Genomic DNA, 26,832 nt, shown 5'->3' on the forward strand with positions numbered 1-26,832 from the left:
TCTGTATTTTAAACAAATACTTCTTCCAAACTAATAGGTGGTAATAGGACGTCATCCAGAGATCTGTTCAGTCTTTAATAAAGTTACTCTTAAAAAAATGACAGCTTTTCAGTGGTTTGAACTGGAGATAATACTGTTTGTTAAGGGCAAACAAAACAAAAGAAATCATTTAAGGTGTTCTCAGGAAAGGAAGTTGCTGGCTCTAAAATTAAATTCTGCTGCAGCACATAATCTTATTTTAGCCTTGTAGGAAGCTGTACTCATATTCTTTGGCCAAAATTTAACTCATATACATTTTTCTTACTGAAGTGAATTGTAATCCATCTATGAAAAAGAATATTGTTTAAATGGGGTATTTCTGTTGTGATTGGAGATTGGAGATTGGATAAGTGATTGGAGAAAGCAGGAACTACAATCTTTATTGTATATTTACCTACAATAGACTTAAAATGCAAGCTGTTCTGTGAGCCAATTTATGAGACATGAAGATACTTCTGTTTTGCTGAACCAAGTGGCTGAAATGTTGCCACCAATATGTCTGGAATGTTATTTACTTGGTCTGTTTCTGCTGTTTTTCTTTGTAGCAAAAAAAAAACTTTTGGTTTTGTTTGTGATGCTACTTTTACTGTAGCTCATAGAGATTTAATTTACATGCCACAACCAGGGGTCATTGACTTAAAACTGACCAAAGCAGTACCCTCAAAACTTTGGTTATTATTCTCATTGGGGGTTTTATAATAAAAGATCTATCATGTTCTGCAGCTTCTGTGCTCCCACTTTCTCTTCACCTCTGTCTCCCTTCATTCTCTTAATCGGAATTGCTTTTGGCAAAGATTTAGAGAGCTGCTGTTTTCACTCGCTTTTTTTGTTTTACTTGATTCCTCTTAGTGCTTTAACTTCTTACATTGTTTATTACAATTCTGTCTGATTGAAAGGTATTAACTTTCTTGGCTGGGTGATCACTTTTTTTTTGTAACGAGATAGTTGTTGAGTATGTTTTTCTGTAAGTGTGTATCATATTTAATTGTCCCAGTTCAGACATTCAGCTGGTTGCAGGAAAACTGTGAGTGTTTTAACATTTCCAACGGAAGGGTTGGGTGGGTGGGGAAGCGCTTTGGAATGCTGACAAATAATATTTGACTCTTGGAAATGTCTTAAGGCCATAGACTCCCCTCCCATGCTTGGAAGGTTAGACTTAAAGACCTCTTGAAAGTATGCTTGTGTTTTATTTCCTTTGTAACTGAGAGAAAAGTGAGAACAGAGTTGAAATGCAGATCATGGATACCATAGGTTAATGCAGGAACACTCTGTGGATGGTGGTATTAGATTGTGTCCTTGCTACCCCCACCCATGATGTGGTGCCTCATTAACCCCTTGCATGTTAGTGAGATGGCTTAATTCTGCTACTTTTATTTCTTAGATGTACTTAGTTTCAAAAGTTGTATCGGTTTTGAGATGTTAACATCTGTAATGTCTGTAAGCATAGCAGAAATTGCCTTACAGTAGCACATGAGTTGAGAACTGCAGTTACTTGCAGTTCAGGGTTTTTTCAACAGAGCGACAATTCATAAGTTTTCCCCTGCAATTTCTTTTTACAGTGCATGAGGACAAAGCAGACTAGATACAGACTGGATTGTTCCCCTGCTTTTGTGAAAAGCAGGTATTTACTGCTTCTCCCTTCTGTGGCTGTAGTAAAATATGTTCTCTTATCTCTGCATTTGCAGAAATGATCAACTCTTACCATGAGATGGTGTCTTCCTAGCTTGTTTGAAGTTTTGACAAACACATGTGCTTTACCATGTATGATGCTTTTTACTTTTGGTTACTGATTTGTTTTCTTTATTAAATGCTTCTCCTTCATTTATTTCCATCTTTGTTCATTTACTTGATAAAACTTGTTGCCAGTATTAACATGCTTGTGTTTTATTATCCTAGCTTATACATAAATGTTTCTATTGAAATAAATCAGTCTTGTAACATGAAAAAGATAAAACTCTGGGTTAAGGTACTTCTTACAGTTAATAGCTGTTTGATGGCTGAATACTATACAACTGTATGGTGGAATCATAGTTTGATTTTCTGCCAACCAACAATAAAGAATAACTAAATTCCTACAAATTCGTGAGATATAAACTATTAGGCATGATCTAGCATGTGTACACTAATAAGAAGCTAACAGGCTAATGAATCCTACCTGAAGGGAGCCTGCAAGAAAGGTGGAGAGAAACTATTTACAGAGCATGTAGTGACAGGATGTAGTGGTTTCAGGTTTGCTAATTTCTGTTTCCCCGTTAGGGAACCAATTGGTATACTCGTTTGAGTGCCCACTAGAATTATTTACTCTGTTTCTGCTGTGAGATAGGATTAAGGGAGAAGCAAGGCAGACATAAACTTTAAAGGGTATAAAGACAGTTTTCTTAACAAAACTACAAGAGAGGAAAAAATTAATAAGAATTAGAATAAAACTTTCAAAACTCTCCTTCCTGCCCAACACCTTTTCTTTCTCTTTTCACTGATAATGTGTAAAGGCAAAACTTAGCACTTAGATTGGTACACCACCTTTAAAATACTCTTTTATCAGTACTTTTAGAGAGAGAAGTCTCTTTTGGTCTACCACGAAAATTTCCTTACAAGAAAAACAATTTCCTTGTAGCTTTTAATTCTCACAAAAGCAGCTGCCCATGAATCTGCATTTTGTGAAATCCCTCTTATATTATGCAGCCTTCCCATAGTTGCATCATGGGCCATGTAAACTCATGGGGTATTATTTTAAAGATGAGCAGTTCAAAAGCAAAGGTTCTCTTTATCCATTTTTAAAATCATCTTCATCTTTGGGAACAGAGATTCTCCTCTTCCTGGGTGCAGATTTTCATCTTCATCTCATCTCTTTCTCTGTCTGTTCAAGCTTCTTATAAGATCACAGCTATTTCCATATTTAGTTACTCTACTACATATGCCTGTGCTGATATTTGCACACTCCCATCTCAATCTGAACACTCCCATCTCCTCAATGCATATTTTCCACGTTTTAAAGGGGTATTCTAGTATATTGTAGTCCATTATCATGGTTTTACGAAAGAATTTTAGCTTAAGACTAGGCATCATCTCATTCTCCTTCATCTGAGACTCACCTCTTCTTCACTGACTTTGATGTCTTCATGTTGTCTCTACACATTTCCACTCTGTATTTTTCTTTTACTGAAGAGAGGATTAGTGTTTTGCAAGTTTCATCTGTGCAAGGAAAGAGTTCACATTCTTGCCTAGGCCCGCAAGAGGGTCATGATGGTTTTTTTCCCCTGGGCAGTGGCCAAAGGTGGTAAATTCAGGCCTTGCTGGGTCCGCGCCAGGATCTCGGGGTTCTGGCTGCTGCGGGGCCACTGCATGGCTGCAGAGCTGTCCCTGGCAGGGAAGAGGCTAGGATCTCAACAGCTGCATCCCCAGGGCTGGGGTTCCTCCCTGTCCTTCCTCTGCCTGGCAGCCCCTGGCTCTGGGGACGAGGCCCTAGCAGCAGGATGTTAACAGCTGCTGGGCCCCATCCTGCTGGGATGAGGCCCCCTCCCCTCCCCGGGGCCCAGCAGGCTTCCCAGGAACAGGGCTGGCCCCCACAGCAAGGAGGGAGCTGAGCCCGCTTGTTACCTCTTCCCAGTCTGGAAGAAAGAGAGCTTCCTGGGATCTTTCCCAATTTTTAACCTGTGTAGTCCAGAGGCATATCCAGCACTTTAATTACTTCCGCAGGTTGTCAATATTCAAAGCTAGTCACTGACTGGTTTTGCTACAGCTTTTCTTCAATCAGTGCCAAATCAAGCACACGGGACGAGGGGGAATGTCTTCAAACTCAAAGAGAGTAGGTTTAGATTAGATGTTAGGAGAAGGTTCTTCCCTGTGAGGATGGTGAGGCACTGGCACAGGTTTTCCAGGGAAGCCGTGGATGCCCCGTCCCTGGAAGTGTTCAAGGCCAGTTTGGATGGGTCTCTGAGCAACCAGGACCTGTCCAGAGCAGGAGAGTTGAAACTAGGGGATCTTCAAGGTCCCATCCTATTCAGGCCTTTCTTTGGTTCTGTTATTATTATGTCCATGCAATACACATTGTAACTGTCAGTAATGAATTCTGTCACTCATTTCTCTTGTGCAGCCCTCACATCATCTTTCTGTCACAAAGTGTACTGCCAGGAGGAAGACATCTCTGTGGAACACGTCTGTGCCACGAAATTGCTCATGCTTGGTTCGGACTGGCCATTGGTGCTCGTGATTGGACAGAAGAGTGGATAAGTGAAGGGTTTGCCACTTTTTTAGAAGATATATTTTGGGCTAGGGCACAACAGGTAAGGTGATGACACACTTCAAAATTAATGTGAAATTCAAAACTATATGTCAATTAGATAAAAATTAAATTGCTGTGCTGTCAAGCAAGATAATTTAGAATGGTGTTGGAATTTCTATGCTTATTTGATTCAAAAAAAAGCAGTGATCCACAGTGAATACAAATCTTTATGGAAGTAGAGGTCAGTACAAATGAGAATAGAAACATCTGTATGTCAGTGATTACCTTCCCACAAATTTTCTACTCAGTTATTGAGATTCAATTATCAAACAATTGCTGTGCATTCTTTTCACTTCCACCTGAAACTGGAAAAATCAGCAGTCTTACTGTATATTTTAATATTCCAGGTATGTAATTAAAATTGTTTGGTTTTGTCCAATGGATAATCAAGAAGTGTACCTCAGAGCAAAATGGAAGATGATTTTAAATAGGGCACACTGACATTTACACTTTTTTTCCCTTCTCTACTGCCCACCAAGTTACTGTCCTCTTGGAGACTTAGAAATCACTGCCTGCCTTAAGGTGAAAAGTTCATAAAGTACATGTCAGCTAGTAAAGTGTTTTTCTGATGTATTTCTTACTTTTGTAGTACCTTTGCTACTTTAAGCACTTTATGTGTCAGTCCTTTCTTCCTGTACCTTAGTGAGGTTCTATCCCTTTAGTCTGCAGATCTCCACCTGAGGAAAAGCATGGTAGAACTGAGAACTGGCATAATGCACTTTTCTGAAGCTCCATTTTATTAAGGATCTGGCTTATTTGTAGCACCAAACAAAAGCGAGTACCTTGTTATGTACCATATTTCTGGAAAAAGACAGAAAGGCTGTCCAAACACTTGGCTTTTGGTTCTAAAACTCATTTGTGCCCTCACATGGAGCATCACTACACTGCTGTGAGCTGTTCACATTAATTCTTTGCTTTTGTTAGTCACTTAAAAGCATTTTGATTGTAGTAGACATCTTCCTTGGAGCTGAGGAGAGAACAACAGAACAGTGTGATTAATTCCCTTGTTAATGTGTAAAGCATACCTTTTGAACATTACTGAGTAGTTTTGATGCAATATAATAATGGAATTTAAGGATTATAAGTGTATTCCACAGTACCTGAGAATAATTTCAGAATAATTTGTGACTGAGTGTAATGCAGGGTAATATTAGCTGCTTTTGCTTTCCCCAGTTTCCTATTTATTCTTATAATAGAGAAACATAAAATATAATGATGTTTGAAATAATTATTTTTCAGCTGGCAACCGGGAATTTATTTCGTAAGTAGGAATCTCTGTTAATATTATGTAAATAGGGGAAAAAAAACCAGGGGGCTTTCATGAGTATGGTAGAAGTAGTAGGAAAGAGGAATGAAGCCAGGACACAATGTAGCTCTTTGCTCTGAATTTGGGAAGAGCAAGGATGCAACCAAAACCTCTGTGCCAGGTATCTCTGCTGTATATTCTGTTTATTTCTTGCTATTCACTAAAAGGAAAACAACATGCCCATTTCTATCCTCATTCGGAGCTATTTAACTAGCTATTGATTTGATGTGCATAGTGAGGCTTTTTTTTCCTGAGTGCTGCTATTATCTCTCATAGCAGCAACTTATTTTTTTATCATGGATAAAAAATACTGTCTCCTGCCTCTTCTGCACATTAAAGAGAAACAAACCAAGTTTCTTCTTCTGCAAATTGTTATTGTCTGTTGGGAAACAGCAATCAATGATCTGTGTTTTTTGTTTACTAAGCAGCTGTCACATGATGAAATAAAGGGGCAACAGGAACTGAAGGCTTTACTTCGCTGGCGACGACTCAGAGATGAGGTGCAAAACTCTGAAGAAGAGCTTCAAGTTCTAAGGTAATAATATAATAGCATCATTGTTGTTTTTATATGTTCACTCTGTCCTGTTTTCCACATTTTCTCCCTTCAAAAGAGATACATCCAAATCATCTGATTAAATCCACTGCATTTCCTTATTTCCTTCTAATTAAAAAAAATGCAAATTAAACTGACTGGGTTATACATCTTGACTATAATGCAATTGCTTCTCCCTTTGTTACAAAAAGCTTTTAGAAACCATGGGATTTAGTTTGATATGAAATGGCTCTAAGCAGTTTACAAGAGTTTCTATTCAGGGAAAAAAATGGAAGACCATTTCCTGAAAAAGTTCACTGTTGGAAGCCATAACAGAGTCATTTTCTGTGGCTGAAGACAAGCACATAGATTAGTATGGTATCTAACTGATACCAAAGCTGAATGAAGCTTTAAAAACAAGGGGAAAGTATAATATATAAGCTGTATAAGGTTACTTTCTCATTAGATATTGCTAATATTTATATTTAAAATAGATTTTTGGTCTTTAGGTATCAGATGCTAAACTCAGTGCTCCTTTGTAGATAGCTAAAGACAGTCTTCCTTTGCCAGTGATTAATAATCCGGGCTATCCTGATTGGTGTGTTAGGAATTTTCCAGTGTTTGATCTTGAGTGTCTAGTTCAAGATGCACTGGGGCTCTACAGCTTGTCTCCTCACAGTTTCTGACAAAGAATAATGAGTTTACTAATCCTAGTCCAAATTAGCCATGATTTCTGACCAAATCATGGAAATATAGTGGCAGATTTCAAACAATTATGTAGTCTATTCCCCTGCTCTGAAATAAAGGCAATACACACAGACCATCCTGAGTGGGTTCTTACTAACATGTTCTTAGAAGGCTCCAATATAAAAGTTTTCATAAGAGAGACAAGCTGTATTAGTGTCTCAGTAAGACAGTTAGTGTTAACAGTTAAAAATTGCTTCCTAATGCACAACTGAAATACATTGGCAGTTGTGTTTTGTTTATTTCAAACAATGTTGATTTCATTTATTTCTTTCACCAAGCGGAAGTGAAGAATAAATTGATACCCGTCTTCTAGATGACAAACTTTTAAATGTTTTTGGATGACTGTTGACATCTCATTCACTTAATGCCTACTCTTCTTCTTGTGCTTGCCCAGTAGAACCCAAAAGGTTCTTCTGCATTTGGACACTCTACAGAGTGTTCACCAACACAGAAATTCGTCTCTAAGGCCTCATGTGATCTGAAAGCATATCATCATCTGTGTACCTGTAGTATTCCATTGGTCTGTTTTACTTTATTGATGAATTGTGTATTGATGTTTGTTGATGTATCTATGTGTAAGCAGAGTCAATGCAGTTACACGGTTGTGTAAATGTTCAGGTGTGTAATTTGACCATAGTTGTAAATGCAAAAGCAAGCTTAATCATTAGTTGTTATACAGCTCCTGCTGACACAACTACCAATTTACATGCTGAGGTTTTTATTTGTTTGATTTTTTTTTTTAATATTGGTTCTTGGGATATGATGCTTATCTGAATAAGTGTTTTCGATTTTCAACACTATGGAGTCACATTTGTTGCCTTTGTGTGATTTATATAACTGTTACTTTTAATCAAATGTTATGTAGTGTAAATTTTCAAAATAATTTTTCTAAGGGCCATGATCCTTTGTAGTTTGAAACTCAAGAAAGATTGATTTATCTTTGAAAATGAAACTTAAACTTTCTATTGACTTGTACATTTATTAGACATAATAATAAGTATTTTCTTACCTTTCAGATAGTAGTATTCCTAAGGCTAACACAAAAGACCGAAAAATTAATTTCTTATTTGAAAAATGTGTCTCCAATAAAGGCCAGAAACATGACGCCACCGTGATTCTGGCCATTTTTTCTTCTCAGATGCCTCTAGTTCCTTGATTGCATTTAAGGATGTCCTGCTGATATCAGTCAGATATAAACGCTTTCTACTATTTTTGTTGCATGGACATGAATATGTTCTCTTTTTGCATATTTACTGGGTATTTTTTATTTTCTTCATCCTTCTGAAAATATGTCCTTGTGCTTTCCAAAAATGGCATATAATTGAGAAAATCTCAGTCCTGGCTGTGGGTTGTGAGTCTGTAGTGAGGCTTGAGCTGGTTCAAACTTGTGTTTTTAATACAGGATATTAAAAGTAAATTCTAACTCTTTGTTACTTCTTGCCTATCATTTCAGGAAGAAAAATATCAATCAGCTCACTCTTCCCAAGCATAAACTCATTCTTCCATTATTTTTTGTTCCCTGTTCACTATATGATTATCTTTGATTTCTCCTGACAGCTGGAAAAATCTGCCCAAAACTTACCAGCTGATCCTATGAATTTTTGATCCATCAAATAAATACCTAATTAGACTGAGTGAAAGCCACTCAGCAAACTGATGATCAGCTTGATGTTTCTTCTTATTATGGATACTTGGTATTATATTATAGTAAGAAGCATGTCATAAGCTACAGTTAAAAAAGAGATCAGGTAAGAAAGAAATTGGAAGTGTCTTTTCAACAGGCAGCAGCTCTGAAAGGCAGCACCAGCAAATCATAATGTTGAAGGAGGAGTTTGTGGCACTTCCATGCTCATACAGGGTGAGACTTCCAACAGAACTGTGCCTATTTTCTTACAGAATTTGAAACAAACCTGCAGGGATAAAAGCACCTGTGAAGAATGTCTTTTCACTCATTTTACAGGTGATCATCAATACCAGCATTCATTTCTCATGTTAGGAAAGCAAAGAAGACCATTCTGTTCTGCAGAGTAAAGCTGGCCCTTAAGGCTGAACTGCAGCTTGTGGTTATTTATTAAGGCAAGCCAATGTTGATATCTAACTCTAAATTAGTCTCTGAGTTTCACTTGTGTCAGGTCCATTATGTCCTGAAGCAATGCTTCTGACTGCTCTGTAGGTGTTTGAAGAGTTTTATTCTATCTGATAGGAAATTTGCTTTCAAATGGTCTCTTACAGTCTCTGGATGAGTTTTCATGACCACCTGGCACATCAGAACATTTAATTACCAAGGACATCCCAGTGCATTATACTTTTATTAGTGCAATGTATCATCTGCCCAGCAAACAGAAAGCAACATTTTCTGCTTCAGAAATTTGCCAGTATCTAAAATTTGCCAGATGGCATCTTGAATATTTTGAGACAGCTCACCTTTAGCATTATGCTTGGCTTTATCTGCTAGGTTAGATGCAGCTTTTGTAGGTCAGTGTAACAAAATTTCAGTCTGGTAAATACAGTAAGCATAGAACAGGGTTACATTCTAAATAGTTACACTCCTTTATGGACATTTTCAAGCATATATAGCCTTTGCAGGAGAATGTGTATATGTTTTCTGTATGGAATTCTTCACTACCATCATCCAGATGCAATACTCCTTTCTAATCAGGCCTAGGATCTATACAGGCACAAAGTTGGAGGAGGAAGGAGGCATGGTTGCCTAGTTTAGAATAATTGTGATTGTGAAAGAGATTTCAATTTTGTGTGGATTCTGTAGCCTGTGCTCAAACTCCATTTATCAAAGTCAGTAGACTCGGCTGTTTATTAAGAGAGAAATGAAGCGGTGTTTGTATTTTACGTATGCAGAGAATGATGAAAAGCCATGTATGGAGTGTCAGCAGGTCTTCCTTCCAGGAGGCTGATCCAGAAGGGAAATAGCTGAATTTCTGCTTTCCTACAGTGGGTCTGCAACATTTACATAGTCTGAAAGGACTGGATTTGCCATAGAATAAGAAAACAGTTACTGGTATCTTTCTTTCAATGTTGAAGGAAAATCTTACTGGAAAGATATTTATGAATGATAACATGGAAGAGGACTGTGTTAGAAACACAGTGTAAAATTCAACCTTTTCTTTCTCTCTATTTTATTTCAAACAGTTACGTTTTGTGAAAATTTTGTGTATAGTGGTTTTCATGTGCACAGGCCCTAATAACAGTGTCTAGAAAAACCCCCAATTTAGCACTCCGGACAAAACTGTAACAAGAAACTGTGATACAAATATAAAAAAGGAAGTATGTTTTCCTTATCCTGGGTAAGGGATACCCAGATATTGAAAAAAATTTGATCACAAGGGTCAGCTCCTGAAATCCCTCCTGCATGAGTGCTGTGGTTTGAAGAGTCTTGCACTGCTGTGGCCCGTATTTCCCCTATTCAGTAGATACAAATGGGGAAGACATTTGGTTTTGAAGACTGGCCATTTCAAAATCCACATTTAGAATACGAGAGGTCGTTTTAGTCACATGGTTAGGCTCCTGACATCAGTTCTCAGACTACTGTTAGTTTGGGATGCTTTCTGAACGGAAGAAAAAAACCTAGACAATCTTCAGTACTATGCCTGTGAAGGCACTTCTAACAAATGAAGAAAAGATGTTTGCATAGCTTCTCTTTAGTTTGTCTGTGCTCTTTAGGGCCTATGAGTCCTCTACACTTAACTGTTGTAGATTTGTAGCATACCAGATGCTGTATTACATTTTAAATCAGGCAGTAAATAGTATTTTTCTTCTAGACATTGTTGTCTGTCAACCTCAGACCTGTGTGCACAATACTTCCTCTTACAAAATTTGAACTACTTTTCTTCCAACCCAAATGGAAAAATGAAAATCAGAACACTTTCTGCAGCAGTCTATTGCATGCAGATGAAACAGGTTATTCTTGCAACGATAGTCATGTAAACTGTTAAGCCAAAGCTCAGGTAAAAAAAAAAGAGAAAACAGTAGTTGAACATAATGACATGACTATCTTCCCCTCCCCTTCCCCTTAGAATGTTCTTTTTGTTTGTTTATCTTTGTTTGTAACCTGTCTACACTGGAGAATGACATGCAACCTGGTGTCATGCTGGCTGTAAGACTACACAAACCTACTGACGAATTTTATTTAGAGGAAAATTCACCTGTTTGACTAAGTCAATTTGTATACTTGTGGTGAAGAAAAGATTGTGACTTAACTAGTCACAGGTGTTTAAAGTTACTATGCTACACAATGCTTTCAACTATCGAAACCTGTTATGTATGACTTATCTCTTTACGTACTTATCCAAAATTTATTAAGTGTTTACATTTTAGGCCCAAAAAGGAGAACACAGGAGAATTCAGTGAGTCTGGAGCCTCGGTTGTCAAATATGGTCTTAAAGCAGAAAAAATCTTCATGCAGGTTCACTATTTGAAGGTGAGTGTTGTCAGCTGATTTTTATTGAGATTGCTTGATAAATATCATAAAGACTTTGGTCTTCTAAATATCAGAAAATTCACAGCTTCTGCCCTAATCTTTTGCAGGGTTATTTTCTTTTACGGTCTCTGGCAAGGACAATAGGAGAGGTCTCATACCTTGCATCTTTACGGAAATTTGTCAATAAGTTCCATGGGCAGCTCATCCTTTCTCAGGTATTGCGCTTGGGCTCGTTCTTCACCTTTTAGAAAAACAAACAACCCATACTCTTGGACTGGCTACCCAAATCATCACTCCTGGCTGTGATGTAAGGGGAGAGGCAATTGTAATTTGGCGATACAGGTAAAATTCCTACCTGCTAGAGGGCAGAACAATTTTTTCACAGTGACACTTGAATCACACCCTGCTAGATCCAATAGTGTAAACAATGAGGGAGTTTTTTTAAACGTGATACTTCAAAAGGCCAACGTTCATAGGTACTGATGTTCTCAAAGATAGGGTCATCCACCATACTGGAATTATCACCTGTAATCTTTTAGCTTGTGGTTTTTGGTTGTGATCAGTCAAGTCTTTTCCCTGATTCCTCTGTTTCTGAAGAAGAAATTTTACTTCTGAATTTATTTTCTTTCTCTCTTCATGCTGTTTCATTCAGTGCTTCTAATTTCACCCTATTTCTTACAAGGATAAAGCTAACTAGGATTAGAAGTAGAAATTTACCTCCTGCTAGATCTTTCTGTAGAAGTCATGTAACTATTGGCTCTAGTTTTGTTTTGATTTAGAAAATTACATAGCTCTCTGAGGTCAAAGTTCTAGGAATCCTGTCACTGGTGATGAGTCCAACTTGCACAAATAGCAGTGCAGCTTCTTGCTTCAGTAATGCTGTGAAAACAACCATTCATGGGAGTGTCTGTGAACCAGGTCACTGAACTCATTGTGGTGAAAAACAGGCCTGGAACAAAACCCATGACACAACAAATATTTAGCATTGCTAGAAGAGCAGTGTGATGACAGTGAGGAGCAGGGGAGGAAAGAAGGTGTATGAGTGACTTTCTGAAACACTTTTTTTGCTTAAGTTTGTCTTATGGTTGGAATCTTTGAGGATATGCAGGACAGTGATAAATGTCTCCTTGAAACACTGAGTAAGGGCCTCTGATTTTGTGTAACCAAAGTCTAACACTTCCTGTTTCTTTCACCAACAGTGATTTTTTTCTTGCATGCATACTGTTTTGAATCTCACTCTTACAGGGTGAGGTATATCCCCAGGTATCTTACAAATAGCTTACGGACCTGTGATTTCTTTTGTATGTCAGGTCACCCAGAAGTCAGGAGCAGTAGCTCTTAACCAGCATTTCTGCCCTGTGGAGGAATGTTTGGGGTGTCATGGGGGGGTTAACACTGCTGCAGCTGTTTCCTGTTCCATGTTATTGAGACTGTAAGCAGTTACATTTGGCATAGTGTGGAAGATGCCAGTGACTATATGACAGAGCTATATGACTATATGACAGAGCCTCGTTTACATTGTGGTGTCCAAAATCATAAAAATGATGCTTCACTATCACACAGATGGAAGAATTGTGAAAATTACAGAAGTAATGAGACTGCTAACAACAAGAAAAATCCCAGCATTTTAAGCTGGTGATAAGAAGGGTGCTCAAATTTTGGTACAGAAATGTCAGCTTGTTACTCCTGGTTGATGCGGAGTGAGGTGTGTCAGTAGACTGTTCGAATGCTGCAAAATGTTCAGCAGACTGTACTACTAGTCATGGTATCTAGCTAGCATATACACTAGAGAGTTCTCCCTTTCTCTAGCCATGTATGTCAATTTGTACCTTACCTACTCCAGTCTCCTAAGATGAAATACTACACCCAGGAACATCCATTTTGTTTGTTGGATAAAAAAAACTGCTCAGTGTTTTTATATTGAATTATTGGAGCAAAATTTAAACTTTTGTTTCTTAGGCTACTTTCTATTTGGATCTGTGCAATATGTCCATAACTATGTGTTTAGTATATGTAAAGAAATAAAAAAAGGCACTTCCCTTGATTTGAAAATAGCACCTGATATGCTGAAGAAAGAGTGTTGTACAATAAAACTTCTATTGTTCAGTCTTGTGCTTTTCCTATTTCAGCCATCAGCCTAAATTCAGCTCTTAGTGAAGTATTGGGAAGAGAATTTTTACATACTGGTTTTTAGTCACTGAAAAAATGCAGATGTGATAGGACTATATCAAATTAAAATGCATTTTCTTTCTTTGTAAGAAATCTTTAAGATTGTGTTTTTGTTGCTGTTTGGTATAGGTAGATAAGGAATCATAGCAGGAATTGTAAATGGAGGAGCAATGAAGTCAAGTTAGTACAAAGTTTCTTATTCAAGATCTTTCTTGAACAAACATGGCTGTCAGTGTTTAAATTAATAAAAGATTTAAAATAAATAGAGGTGCAAATTGTAAGTTTAAATATTATAGTGCTATACTTTAACCTTGTCCAACTGTAAAAGTTGCCATATTTAGGAATTGTGGGCATGAGGGAAAGTAAAACAGTGAAAAATTGCCCATGTTATGAATACTAGTCTTGTTTTCAGCGGTGTTTGTAGTAATTTTCCTAGATGGTAGCTGCAGGTGCAGCAGGAAATTACTTCAGATGTGAAACATTAATCAGTTTGCTTTTTTCCTTCATTTTGCTTGCATGCTCAGTAGATTTTTAATAGTAGCTTTATTTTAGTTGAGTTAGCAACAGATGAGTAACGCAAATCTGGAATCTTTGAGAAGGATTTAAAAATAATACTACATTTTTCTTTTTATGAGAGAATTCGCTTACTAATTGCTCTGAGTGAACTTTTAAAATAATGACTGGAGTGTTTTTTACTATAAGCAAAAAGAAATAAGTGTAGGTTGTTGGTAGTCCTAACAGAGTTAAAGCTGTTCTATTTCGTCTTGAAATAAAAATACCTTTGAAACTGAATTTTTTGCAGACTTTAATTTTCATGTGGTTCTGTCTGTTGTAATGGGCAACAAATTGACTTTTGACTTATGCTAGATGGAAGTTCCATCACCTGGAGTTTACACTGTTAAATTGTCTGGCTAATGATTGCTGCCTGATAATAAAATGTATAGTGGGGGATTCTTGCTTACTCTAGACAGGAAATTGTCCTCTTTCGAGATGCAGTTTGGGATTGTCACTAAAAGCCAGGAAGGAATGTCTAGGGAAGGAATTCCAGATAAACAGGAACCTAGAAGAGTTCTTATTATTTATTTTTCTGACCCAGAAGGGACAAATTAATATTTGCCACTTAGCAATGCCATTTACAAACTGCATATTTTAAGGAATAGTTTAACTTGAGCGGATTATTCCTTCAGGGAACTGGATGTAAATGTAGTTGAAGTTTATTTGTTGCCAAGTGAATGTTCATTTAGATCTATCATTTTCAGTCATGACATCTCCACTGTTTTTATGTACCTCATTATATTGCAGTCAGAGAATATAAACAAAAGTATCTGTTGGTTGTAGAGCACTTGAAATGTCTGGATTTGAGGTTTTAATATGAAGGCATAATTTCTCTTTTAATATTTAGTGTTCTTTATTTGATATCAATATGTGTGATCAGGGAGGAGTACTTGCTTGATGCTCCAAAACAGTTCAAGGGTAGAAACTTGCTGGCCACTGCTCCCAACAAAATTTGGAGTAGTAATAAAATATCTTTTGGCATGAAATAGAAGATCTTCTAACACCTCATATATCCAGTTACTGCATTAAGTAGCCTTCATTTCCATTTCTTCTTTCAACCTGCTTCTCAATTTTTGGGTCCTGACTCTTCTTTGCTTTTGACTCAGACATAGCACATCCGTTAACAGTGCAAAGAAAATTTCTCCTTGATGACAAATTCACAATCTGTATCCAGTTCTGATTTGCCCAGTGTTCTGCAGAAGCCCAGTGTTAAAGCTGTGATTAAAGCTATTGGCTTCAGTCAGGACTGTGATGAGAGCAGATGAGAGTCACCAGGGAATTTAATTATGAGGAGCTAGCAGATCCTTAGTAAATGTGTTGAATTCATTTTTTCAACAGTTTTTTCAGCTTGTCCAAATGTAAATAGAATTCCACAAACTGCAGAATAACAGTTTCTTTATACAGGGAAAAGTAGTCTAGAGAGTACATATGAAAGTACAATGAGAGTACATACAAAAGTGAGATTATTTAATTATATGAATATAAACTAGTTTGTTAGTATTGCAGCACTGTGGTAGCATGTGGTTTGTAACTAATATAATCCTTATGCCTTCATTGAATTACTTGCAACAAATACAAAAAACCACAAACTATCATTTGCTTTATGGTCTGATCAAGAATTTAGTTATGATTACCATAGTCATCCACAAGTCTTTGCTTCAAAGTGTAAAATTACTAAAGCATCTGAAAGAAGTGGCATCAAATCTTAAAAAACCCCACATTGTCCTCTGACTTTTCTCCTGGACACTTCTGAACTGTTTCATCTGTGGAGGAAGAAAAAGTAGACTGAGAGTAAAATTTTAAACAGCTGAAAAGTCAGACCTATAATGAGATGTGTCATGAAGACTTGATAATAGACAAATGCTAAAATTCATGCTAATATGAGGTAAGTGGTAATTTGCTTTCCTAATCTGTTTTGGAGCATGGAAATATGAGCAGTTAAAATAAGATATAATAGATTAATCATAATTTTAAGAAGGCATGTAGAATGACAGTGCCTTTTTTAACGGATTTTTGAAAAAAAGACAGTTTTAATCACAAAGGAGATACTGAATTTCATAGTATGGTATACAAATTATAGTGTAGTATTGTATACAGGTTATAGTATACAGATTATAAAACCATCCACTGTATGATTGATTATGAAAAGCTGATGGAATCTAACCAGGGAATCTGGCTGCATTAATGTATACACAGTGAAAATAGCATGAAAGATAACCACTTCAGGTTTACTATTCACACACTTCTGAAGTAACTCTGTGATCTTTTTGTATTCTTTATTTGCATTTTATTGCATGCATCAAAACTTCCACAAGTGAAAAGAGACAGTAGTTTTTTTATGTATATACAGAATAATGTAATGTTTACATACAGCAAAACTAGAAGGAGTTGTAGGAAATAAAGGGATTTCCACATCATCATCATCATCATGTCTGCAATACACTTTGACTGGGACAAAATTACTCCTGTCACAGTTAATTATGGCATTTTTGCCACAGCAACGCTGAGCCCAGCACTGTGTAATTTGTTGTTTGTCATAAGCCAATTTTGCAGCCACTGCAACACAGCCTGAATTTCACTTATAATCTAAAGAAGAAAGGCTTAACTTACTGTGTTACCAGTAGTTTCAGTTATGCAATCTGTTGCAGTGGTGTGTAATTTTGTGCTTTAATACTCTATGATTTTTTCTTGTTCCCCTCCCCGGGTGATAGGGGTTATGTTAGCCTGGGTTGTGTCCACCCATTGGGTTGTCAGTCTTTCCTGATACTTACCCCTTATTCCCAATGTTTTCTGTCAGTCTCCCTGTCAGTCTCTCCAGCAGCCCCTGTCTGGACTGCCACTTGGGAAGTTCCCTCTTCTTTGAAGCTCCATTGGTCTGTTCATATAAATCTCCTCACATTAACCTCTCCATTGGCTTGTGTTTGGTAAACCCCATCTGGTGTCCCTCCCCAGTCTTCTCCCTACTGGCCCCTTGACCCTAAACTCCACTCTGATTCTGTCACTTAAAACCCAAGGTCATGCCTCTGTTGCCTGTCCTCCCCTGCTCTGTACTGGGGTTATGTGATGTGATGTGATAATAAAGAAATCTCGGACTGCATGTGAAGCCCACTTTGCTCCTTATTACCCTGACCTTGCAGTGACCGCTTAGGACTCTCAGGACCCCAGGGGTTATGTCGCTCCCCTGCCAAGTGTCTTATCACCAGGCACAAAATGACAGTCTGTCTTACTTGGATTCCCTAACAATGCCATACTCAGACAGAGGAACAGTATTTTTTGTTTACTGTTATGGCATTGTCCATAAATAAAAGAATTCTGCCTTTTAGGAGACATTCCTCGAGACCTTAGAGAGCAACAATTTGCAATTGTTGTACAGTACAGTCAGCCTGAGCTGGTATACTGAAGTGAGGCACATTATTAGCCTTTGAAACTTGTCTCCACAAAGATTAGTATTAACAAAGCAGTTGCATTTGTTTTATGAAACAGCATATAAATGAATAATTCATATTAATATATTCTATTATTATGTGATTGTTCAAAGGAGTGTATTCTGTCAAAGTGATTGTCATTAAAATTAGGTTGTGTAGAGCACAGGGTGCCAGAGAACCTTTTAGTGATGTCAGATGTAACTTTCTTAAGAGGGCATATCATATTAGTATAAATGAGGGTGGTAGTAATGCTCTTCTATTGACATTGCATCATCTTTGTAAAACCATGAAAGAAATTCTAGCTATCTTTTGTCTGAAGAATTTATTCCTTAGATGATGTGGTTATTGGCAATATTGCGAATTTTGTCATGGAATGAGGAGTAAGTGTGGCACTAATCAAGCATGTGCACTAGAAAGCTTTATGTAGTTATGTAATTAAGGACAACGTGATAACATAAGCACAGTGAAGCAAGCGTAAACACCCTAAATTTGGTGTTTATTAACTTTTGCATGTAAATCTGCAGCCTTTAACAGTTTTAAATATAGTTTGTGTGTGTATTATGGATAAAATAAAAGTAGGAATGTGGGATTGTGTTAAAATAGTCAGCAGGCTTTTCAAGCCCATTTTCTTTCAATGTTGGCACTTCTTGCTTGAGTGGGTTGGAAAACTGATGATATAATGTATATTGGATAACTAACAATGCACATTATATCACCATAGTGGATATATAATTTTTTTCTTACCATTCTGTTATGTATAGTCTTCAATCTCTCACTGGCAGTGAAGACACAGGGTTACGGTTTCACAAACATAGTAACTGTGCTCGTCTGTTCATTTTCCAGGATTTTCTTAGCATGCTGTTAGAAGACTTTCCTAAACAAAAAGGGTAAGTAAGAACTGGGCTAGAAAAGCCAAATAAATATACAGAAATAAGATTTTAATATGTACTAGCCAGAAATAATGATAGCCTGAAGATTCCCATTACCTATATACACAAAAAATTATGAGACTTGCTGTGGTTTTCATGTACCATGCTCTCCCCAAACAGTGTCTTTACCTTGCACAATAGATCAGAGGTGATATCCTGTGTTCACTATGCAATCTGACGTGCCAAGCATAGCTGCCTGCTCAAACTAACATGTGGTTCTCCTGCCAGCTACCTTTGGCACATGGCACCCTAGAGCAAGGATGCCAGAACTTCTCTGTGAATATGAGATACCAGAAAAGAGATATTTTCAAGAAGTAGTTTGGTACCATCCCGTCTCAGTCATACATTGTGCTGCATGAGGAAAGATGGAAAATATGAATGGAAATCGAGTGTTAATTGCCTGACATGTCCTTAAAAATCCTCCTGTGTGTGACTGTGACTGGCTTGAAGAGGATAGTCTTTAGCAGCACTAAAGCTTTCATTTTGGTTTGTTCTGGTCTGTCCCTGCTTACATTTTGGTTTGTTCTGTGCTATTCTAGACTGTGCTACAAATACAGATTCGTTTGTAGTGGAGCTTTACTTATGTTACAGTTTTTTAAAATATTAACTTGAAAAATAGTGTTGAAGGCCAGAATTGCAAAAGTGTTCATAACTGTGTGTGAGTGCTTTGGAGAAAAATAAAAGTTGATATGAAAATATGTTTTGTGGCATCTCAGGTTTAATTCGGATGCTTTTTAGATTCTTCAATAATGTGGTGGATAATACTCTCTCTATATGATTAAATATAGTTTCTAGCCCACATAAAATGAGGTATATTATATGGAATAGATGTGAAAGTGATTTTTTAAATGGTATGATTATACATTGGCATGTTAAAAAACCTTGTGTTTTCCTTCCTTTTATTTTTTATTTGTGTTTCTCTGAACTCCAAACCCAGTGCAAAATGTTGTTGCATAAGCATCCATTTTTCTGCCTAAAAACATACTTACACTTCTGATGAGACTCATGCAAAAGAAGCATGGCTACACTGGTGATGCATCACATTCCAGAATGTACAAAAGAAATTTCAGATATATGGTAATTCATTTTACAGTCATGTGTATAGAGTATCTGAACTATCTATTGCCAAAATTACTTGGCAGATAGCAGCAGCGATGCAAGGAATCTTGATATACAGAAGGCCTTTATTTCTTATCTGCTGGGAGGATATTTTTTCCATTCTTGAATGCATTTTGTGGCTAGTACAGAAATAGTCACCTGAGGTAAAAGAAAAGAGAGGAAAAATAAAAATCAAGTATTTTTAGAGATCATCTGCAGATAAGAGCTTTTTTGTACAAAGTTTGATGTAGGAATGAAGTGCATTTCAGTATTAGAGCAAAAATACTTCATAGTACATAAAACCTCTCAGACTTGTTCTCAGTTCTACCAAGTAAAATTTAAATGTTTAAACTATGTACTTCAAACTTGACAAATATTAAACACTCTAATAAACTGAAGTTTGTAATGGAGGCTGGTCTTAATCACAAAAAAGAGTAAAGAGACATTTTTAATAGGTAATCAAACTAAATCTAGCCCTCAGCTGTGACAGTAGGGGCAAACTATGTAGCTAGTAATAAAGCTTGGCTTATGGGAGAATTTTGTAATGAGAATAGCATGAACATTGGCAGAAAACTATAATGAAATTATGGAAATTTTCTGTAGTTATTACAATGTAGTAATATAAGTTTAGTTTTCTACTATTGTATACAGAGACTAGATCTAAAATATTCTCACCTCCAAGTACTTAATTCCTTTAGTTTTTGTTCAAAGGAGATTTTTTTTAGCACGTTCCCAGTGATGAGTAGCTCCAAGATCCAGATGTAACTTTTTATTGATTTTTGCTGCCTTCTGTACTTGGAGGAGAACATTTTTATGCCTACCTTATAGAGCTACATCACTTCCTTCTCTGACTCAATTATAATGGCATGTTAGCTGCAGAAATCCATGCTGTGAGGCAGGATCATTCTGTTTCTGGACTGCAGCTGAATACTGACATCAGATAGCTGAGCAGTACCTTCTGGTCCTTTATAATTTCTTACCTTGCCTTTCAGACTGGTTGTTTGTCTGAGTGAAGGACTGATAGAAAGAATGACAAAAAAATACTGATCATTATCCTTCTCTGTTTACAAAGCCTTTTAAAATACCATGTGCACTGGTTAGAGTCTCATGTTATCTTGACCTTTCTGTGGAAAACCTACAATACTGCCCACCTGTAACCGAGGCATTTTATTTACTCATATAATTTGAAACTTCACCAATATTCATTGAAACAAACCAAATCAAGCAAATGAAACACCAAGAAACCTCCCTCTTATGTGTCTGTATATCAGAGTGCACTAGATTTGATAAAATTCCCGTGGCTCTATTCTCCCCAAGGCTTACACCCATAGTCTTTGCTGCAAGTTGATCCTTTCCACATCTGCTCAACATGTGAGCTGTGCAAAGAATTGGTGTTTAACATTGTAACAGAGGGTTACACCAGTCTTAGATAAATCAGAGTTGCTGCTTGTGCAGCTGCTTTATGACTGCAAAATTTTTTTGAGCAGGTCAGTTTTGCTCTTAGGGGTTTTCTGCTTGTATTTTGTATTTCGTTTCATTCAATAAAGTAAACAAATCTATAAATAAGCTATGATTTTAATAACACATGATACATGAAGGCTTGTGTTAGTTCTGCTGTTTGTACTGTTAATAACTCAGGTTCACTAATCACGTTCCTTGGATGTCTTCACAAATTGTCAATTAAGTACTAGAATAATTCTGAAATTTCAAACTATTCAGCTATATAGATGTACCTCTTTCTTTCACATTTGCTTTCTTTGATTCACATGCACACTGTTATGAATGTGGTGATTTTGAGTGAGACAAAGGGTGGTAGGCACCTATCTAGTGGAGCAAATCATTGTGAAAAATTATTCCCAGTGGTTTTGATTCCTCAATTTTTTTATATGTATGCTGTATAAAATCCAAAGAAAATTTATCTGCAGGAATGTATGTCTAGTTGTCAGAATTACTAATCCGTCATTGTGTTTTGATTTGCTCTAATTAATGCCTCCATATTTAGCTGGAATAGCCTACTTTGAAAATTTCTGACATGTATAAATGTATGATGGAACAGATATGCTTGTTTAAGTATTTTCAGTTGGATATGGCAAACTTTTCTATCTTCATTTACCCTAAAAAAATAAAAGTTGCACACTTCAGTGTTTTTTCTCCTTGGTTTAGGCATTAAGTGAGTTTATGTTAAAGTCTGTAGAGTACCTTGTGCAGTGAAAACTCCATGTATAGCCATCTTTTATAATGCTAATTTTCAAATTATCATTAATGTTAGTATTTTACAGACTTTGTTTTAAAATGTTGAATCTGAACTGTGTGTGATAGGAGATCATTCCTAGTCTGATTGGGCTTATCATCCAAACAAATAGACAAGGGATGAGATAATGGATGTAGCCATGTTCTCATTCTACAGTAGGGAACTGTAGTACAAAGCAATTGAAGAAACTTGGTCTTGTAAGAGTGCTAGTGAACTCCCCCAGATCCCACCGTTCAATACAGAACCTTAACCAGAAGGCTGTTCAGGAATTTACATAAAAACCAGATTGAAGTCTTTACAGATGCTTAACTGCAACATAAGCAGGTGGTAAATGCCCTTACTGAACTGCAGCCTCTACAGATATGGGGCTCTCTGTTCTTTCTCTAGGCCACTTGTTTTGAGATGGCAATCTGTTTGTGATAATTTTTGGGGGCCATTTCTAAGTCAAACGATTTAGCAGAAGCATTTTCAACATCTTCATAGTTCTTCAGTGGTGACAATTAAGAGATTCAGACTAGATCTTTGCAACAGTCTCCTCATTACTAATGTATTTAAAGAAATAGTGAGTGCCTCTTAATTTGCTTTTGTTGATAGGTACAAGAATATCCTGATTTGGAATTAAACAAAGTAGTTGTGTGCAAGTACAAACAAAGAAGATTGCATATGGTTGTATGGCAGGAGTTTTTCTGAAACTGTGGGTGCTGCAGCAGAGAAAAAACAGTTTTACTGGTTTTGCCCTTAAGAAAAATGACAAAGTTTTGGGAGATACTGAGAAACTTTGTAAGGGTTTCTGCCTGGATTAGTGTGGTGTCAAAACAGTGTGATTCCCCTCAGTGTCACAAGCTCATTTCCAAACCAATTTTTGAAATGAAATAGAGGGTGCATTCAACAACGGCTCTATGTAGCAAATATAACATAGGTTATTTTGAGGAGATTTTTTCACATGCTATAGGTTTAGTTGTTGGAGATGGGGGAAGAAGGGATTGCCTGACATGGTGAGGCTGTGTTTCCCTTGGTAAGACAAATTAAATGTGCAACTAAGGGACTTTTCCCCAGCTCCTAGCTCTGCTTCAGTGTTGGAACACTAAGCTGTATTGGGCTTAATTCATGCAATAACAAATAACAATTTTTTTAATCCTGCTTATGCTTCTTGAGACAGAATAAATGGTGATATCCAAGTGATCTACCTTTGCCTATATAAAATTTTGGTATCTGATTTTACGCTAGTTCTGTATCTCCCCCTTTTAATAAACAGGCAAATGTTGCCAAGAAATGAAGACCATCATCTTCTTCTGGGGAAAGTAAATTGACTGACTGTTTGGAAATATTTCTCGTGATTGCTATTCCCAGTCAAGGGATTCAGCTAGTCTGACTTAAGACTAGACACCAATTTTTAGAGCACAGTGGTAAGATGAACATAATTATAGTTTAAGGGATTAGCAGTCAATTGTTCTAAATTTTATAAGTTTGCTCAGATAATAAGGAACAAGTCTGGATGTTTAGTAATTTATTTTAATGTAGAACATTACACAAGCATCACATATATGTTCAATTTTCTGTAGAAAATTGATTTATATAGTGATCTAACACACACAATGGTAATTTCCTGAAAAATCAGAATCCTGGCTATGTGGAATTTCTCCTTCTTGACTGCTGTGATTATTTAAATTATATGATCAGTTAAAATTGTTTATTGGGTTGTTTGCATTCCTGATTCAGAGCTTGGAAATGACTGCTCCGTTCATGAATGCTTTGTTGGTTGAGTATACATAACACGTGTGAAAGTAAGGGCAAGCATTAGAATGAGTCTTGCCAAGGCATTACCCTGCACAGGACCATACACCTTTGTTCTGATTCTCAGAATATTTATATTCATTGAGAGCTTACTCAGCTTCCTTTTTTCAGTACTTGTATGTGTGATTTTTAAAAAACTTTTTTTAAAATTTTATTTATTTATTTCTATTTGGCTTCCCTGCAATTTTGGTAGTCTTCCACCAGACTCAAAGTAAATACCACAGAAGCTGCCTACAAAAATAATAGTGCAAATATAGTTTCTGAATTTACAAATACTTATGTGTGTGGTTATTTCAATCTCACACAGCTTCATCATGACAATATTTCCTTTTGTTGAAGCTCCAGACTATTCTATGGTTTCACTGTGAGTGTTATCCGGATATAAAGAAAGTGCAGAAAGGACAAAACTAAAGTATATTAGACACTTAGTAACTTTGAGAATCAATATCCATCAGTGCTTTTTTAAATCCCAAAGTTTATCCATGTAAGAAGTAGAGCACCCGTTCATACTTTATATGTTTCATGAATGTTTACTGCATAACACTTTGTCATTCATTATAAACAGTTAATTTATGATTTAAGTACACAAAACCTGATCTACTTACAATGTCATAGGACCCCTGATGGTTTTATTCATTAAAAAAGTCAAGAATGTTGTACCGCTTCAGTACAACCACTACTTGAATTTAGGGGGTTTGCCTAGCTTCTAAAGGGTTATTTTTCACATGAAAGAAACAAAGTATTTTTTTGCATATCGTCTAATTTTTTTTTTTTTAAGGTCGGAGTTAACTGTAGAAAATATCTTCCAGAACTGGCTGGATACTTCTGGAATACCAAAGGTAAATATAAAATACCGGGACTTCTTTCTGGAGACTTGATTTTCTCATTATATTATGTCTTAAAATCACTACCTGAACTTATAACAGGTATGATATTAAATAAACAGTTTTGATGTTGAGTGCGTTCCACACCTTTGTAAGGCTTTAACTTTCACCAATTACAGCTTTTTTCTTCTGCAATTTTGTCACAACAAATCTGCCAAAGGGAAAAATCTTACAAAATTTATCCTATAAATTTATATTATAGTCATATGAAAGTACACTTTACTGTATAATGATGGAATCTACTAAATGTAAGGAGCATTGTTCACAGTTGTTGGAATTACTTGAATTACTTGACAGCAGTAATTAAATGTTAAATTATTTGTACTTCAATAACTTGTGAATTTTGTGACTTGCTTATAAATCTGCTGCATAGAAAATGCCTACTATTGGTGTTCCAGCATTGAGACTGAGCTTTGTTTTCTGCTTTGAAAATGAAAAGATTTTATATTCATATTTTGAGTTCTGTGAACTGAAAATATTTAATTGTGTTTGTGCTATGTGAAGTGTCTGATTATTCAATTTGGACCATAACTGGGATGAGAAAACAAAATAACCTGTATATTAATATTTGTGAACCCCAATTTTATGCAAAGTAATTTTTTAGCATATGCTTGGGACACAGTTTTTAACTGATTTCCCCTAAGTAGGCATCCCTTAGGTTGCTTGTGATTTATCCTGCCTAGTGCTTGAATTTGTTTCCAGTTGCATTAGTATTAAAAAAAACCACCACCAACAACAAAAACCACTCCAAAAAAACCCCACACAAACAAAAAAATGCTTTTAAAAGTTAGAATTTTAAGTTCTGGCTTCCATGTGCAAAAGTGCAGATGCTTAGGCAGCATGACTGAGTGAGCATGTTTGCAGGTGGAATTGACAGAATAACTGGAGAGCTCTGACTTTGCCCAGAGGACCTGATCTGTACCCAGACACTGTGGTTGAGCTCTTCCCTTGACAGCTTGAGAGATGTGCATGGCCACTGATCCCTGTGTGCTGTAGAAAGCTTTAGGGAAAGATGTAGATCAAAGTGTTTCAGGACTATTTGAATATGCTGTAAAATCAAGGCCCAGTTTGTTTTTTGGTGTATTGAAAATAAAATTAACTTTAATTAGAAGGGAGGAAAGGAGGGGACAGTATTATTATGCATCTTGATGCTCAGTCATTTCCTAGAAGAGGACCTCGATTTTAGTTCTATATTCAACCAAGGTTTTGGTTTCTGTAAAAAAATTGCACACATTGTCAAACAGCTGATTCAAGTATATGTGAGAGATTGATGTTGCATATCTGTAGCTGTGAGAGGCTGAGCTGGCTCCTGAAATGTAACCGTTTTCTTGAATTTATCTACACATATATTTTTGAGGATTTGCTTTATTAATGTGTGACAATCAGCTTAAAATCACAAATTAGGAAGATAAGAGCAGACTAAAGAATTGAAAATGGTTTTGACTAATGTGTAAACTAACTGTTTTCCTGAGTACTATAAGTTGCTCAGAATGAATAGTGAGTAATTTCATTATACCCTGCAAGTATATCTGTTGCTTGTGTAAACAAAACATATCAAAAATATTTCCACACCCAGCAGGTTTGTAAGTTGTTTTAAGTTTTTTTAATGTCTGCAGAGATTTCCCTGGTAATTAGGCTGCTTGTATAAAAAATATCAACAGAAATTTTTGCATGCTGATGCTGACCTCTTCTCCCTCTCTCTCCCCTCCCTCAACAATACTGTTGATCATAAGATTGTAAATGGTTTGGATTGAAAGGGACATTAAAGATCATAGAGTTCCAACCCCCCTGCCATGGACAGAGACACCTTCCCCTAGACCAGGTTGCTCAGAGCCCCATTCAAACTGGCCTTGAACACATCCAGGGATGGAACATAGCTGGGAAATCTGTTCCAGTGCTTCACCACTCTCACAGTAAAGAACTTCCTCCTCATATCTAAACCTAAACCTACTGTCTCAGTTTGAATCCATTCCCCTTTATCCTGTCACTAGATACTCCGTAAAAATGTCTCTTTCCATTTTTATTGTAGGCCCCTTAGGTACTGGAAAGCTGCAATTAGGTCACCCTTTCTCTTTTCCAGGCTGGACAAACCCAACTCTCTCAGTCTTTCTTCACAGGAGAGGTGTTCCACCCCTCTAATCATCTGGACACTCTCCTCTGGACTCACTCCAACAGTTCCAAGTGTTTCCTGTGCTGGGACCCCAGAACTGAGTGCAGGGTTCCAGGTGTGGGGCAGAATCCCCTCCCTCTCCTGCTGCCCACGCTGCTCTGGATGCAGCCAGGACACGTTTGGCTTTCTGGGCTGGGAGTGCCCATGGCTGGGCCATGTCCAGCCTCTCACCCACCAGCACCCCAAGCCCTTCTCACAGGGCTGCTCTCCATCTGT

The 26,832-nt window shown here is 36.9% G+C and overlaps 1 protein-coding gene across 7 annotated transcripts in view; it reads left to right on the forward strand.

The window, feature by feature from the left end:
* Positions 1-26,832, forward strand: part of AOPEP (aminopeptidase O (putative)) — a 186,465-nt gene that overhangs the window by 65,399 nt on the left and 94,234 nt on the right. For 5 of the 7 annotated variants that reach the window (XM_063422452.1, XM_063422454.1, XM_063422455.1 and 2 more), the window contains 6 exons: positions 4,133-4,322; positions 6,053-6,162; positions 11,239-11,341; positions 11,449-11,556; positions 18,334-18,377; positions 24,341-24,401. In XM_063422452.1, the coding sequence (XP_063278522.1) occupies positions 4,133-4,322; positions 6,053-6,162; positions 11,239-11,341; positions 11,449-11,556; positions 18,334-18,377; positions 24,341-24,401 (616 nt within the window). The remainder of the gene's footprint in view (positions 1-4,132; positions 4,323-6,052; positions 6,163-11,238; positions 11,342-11,448; positions 11,557-18,333; positions 18,378-24,340; positions 24,402-26,832) is intronic. The other 2 variants (XM_063422453.1, XM_063422456.1) reach the window with 1 other exon arrangement.

Source organism: Prinia subflava, chromosome Z (assembly GCF_021018805.1).
Source record: "Prinia subflava isolate CZ2003 ecotype Zambia chromosome Z, Cam_Psub_1.2, whole genome shotgun sequence".
In the NCBI taxonomy this organism is placed as follows: domain Eukaryota; kingdom Metazoa; phylum Chordata; class Aves; order Passeriformes; family Cisticolidae; genus Prinia; species Prinia subflava.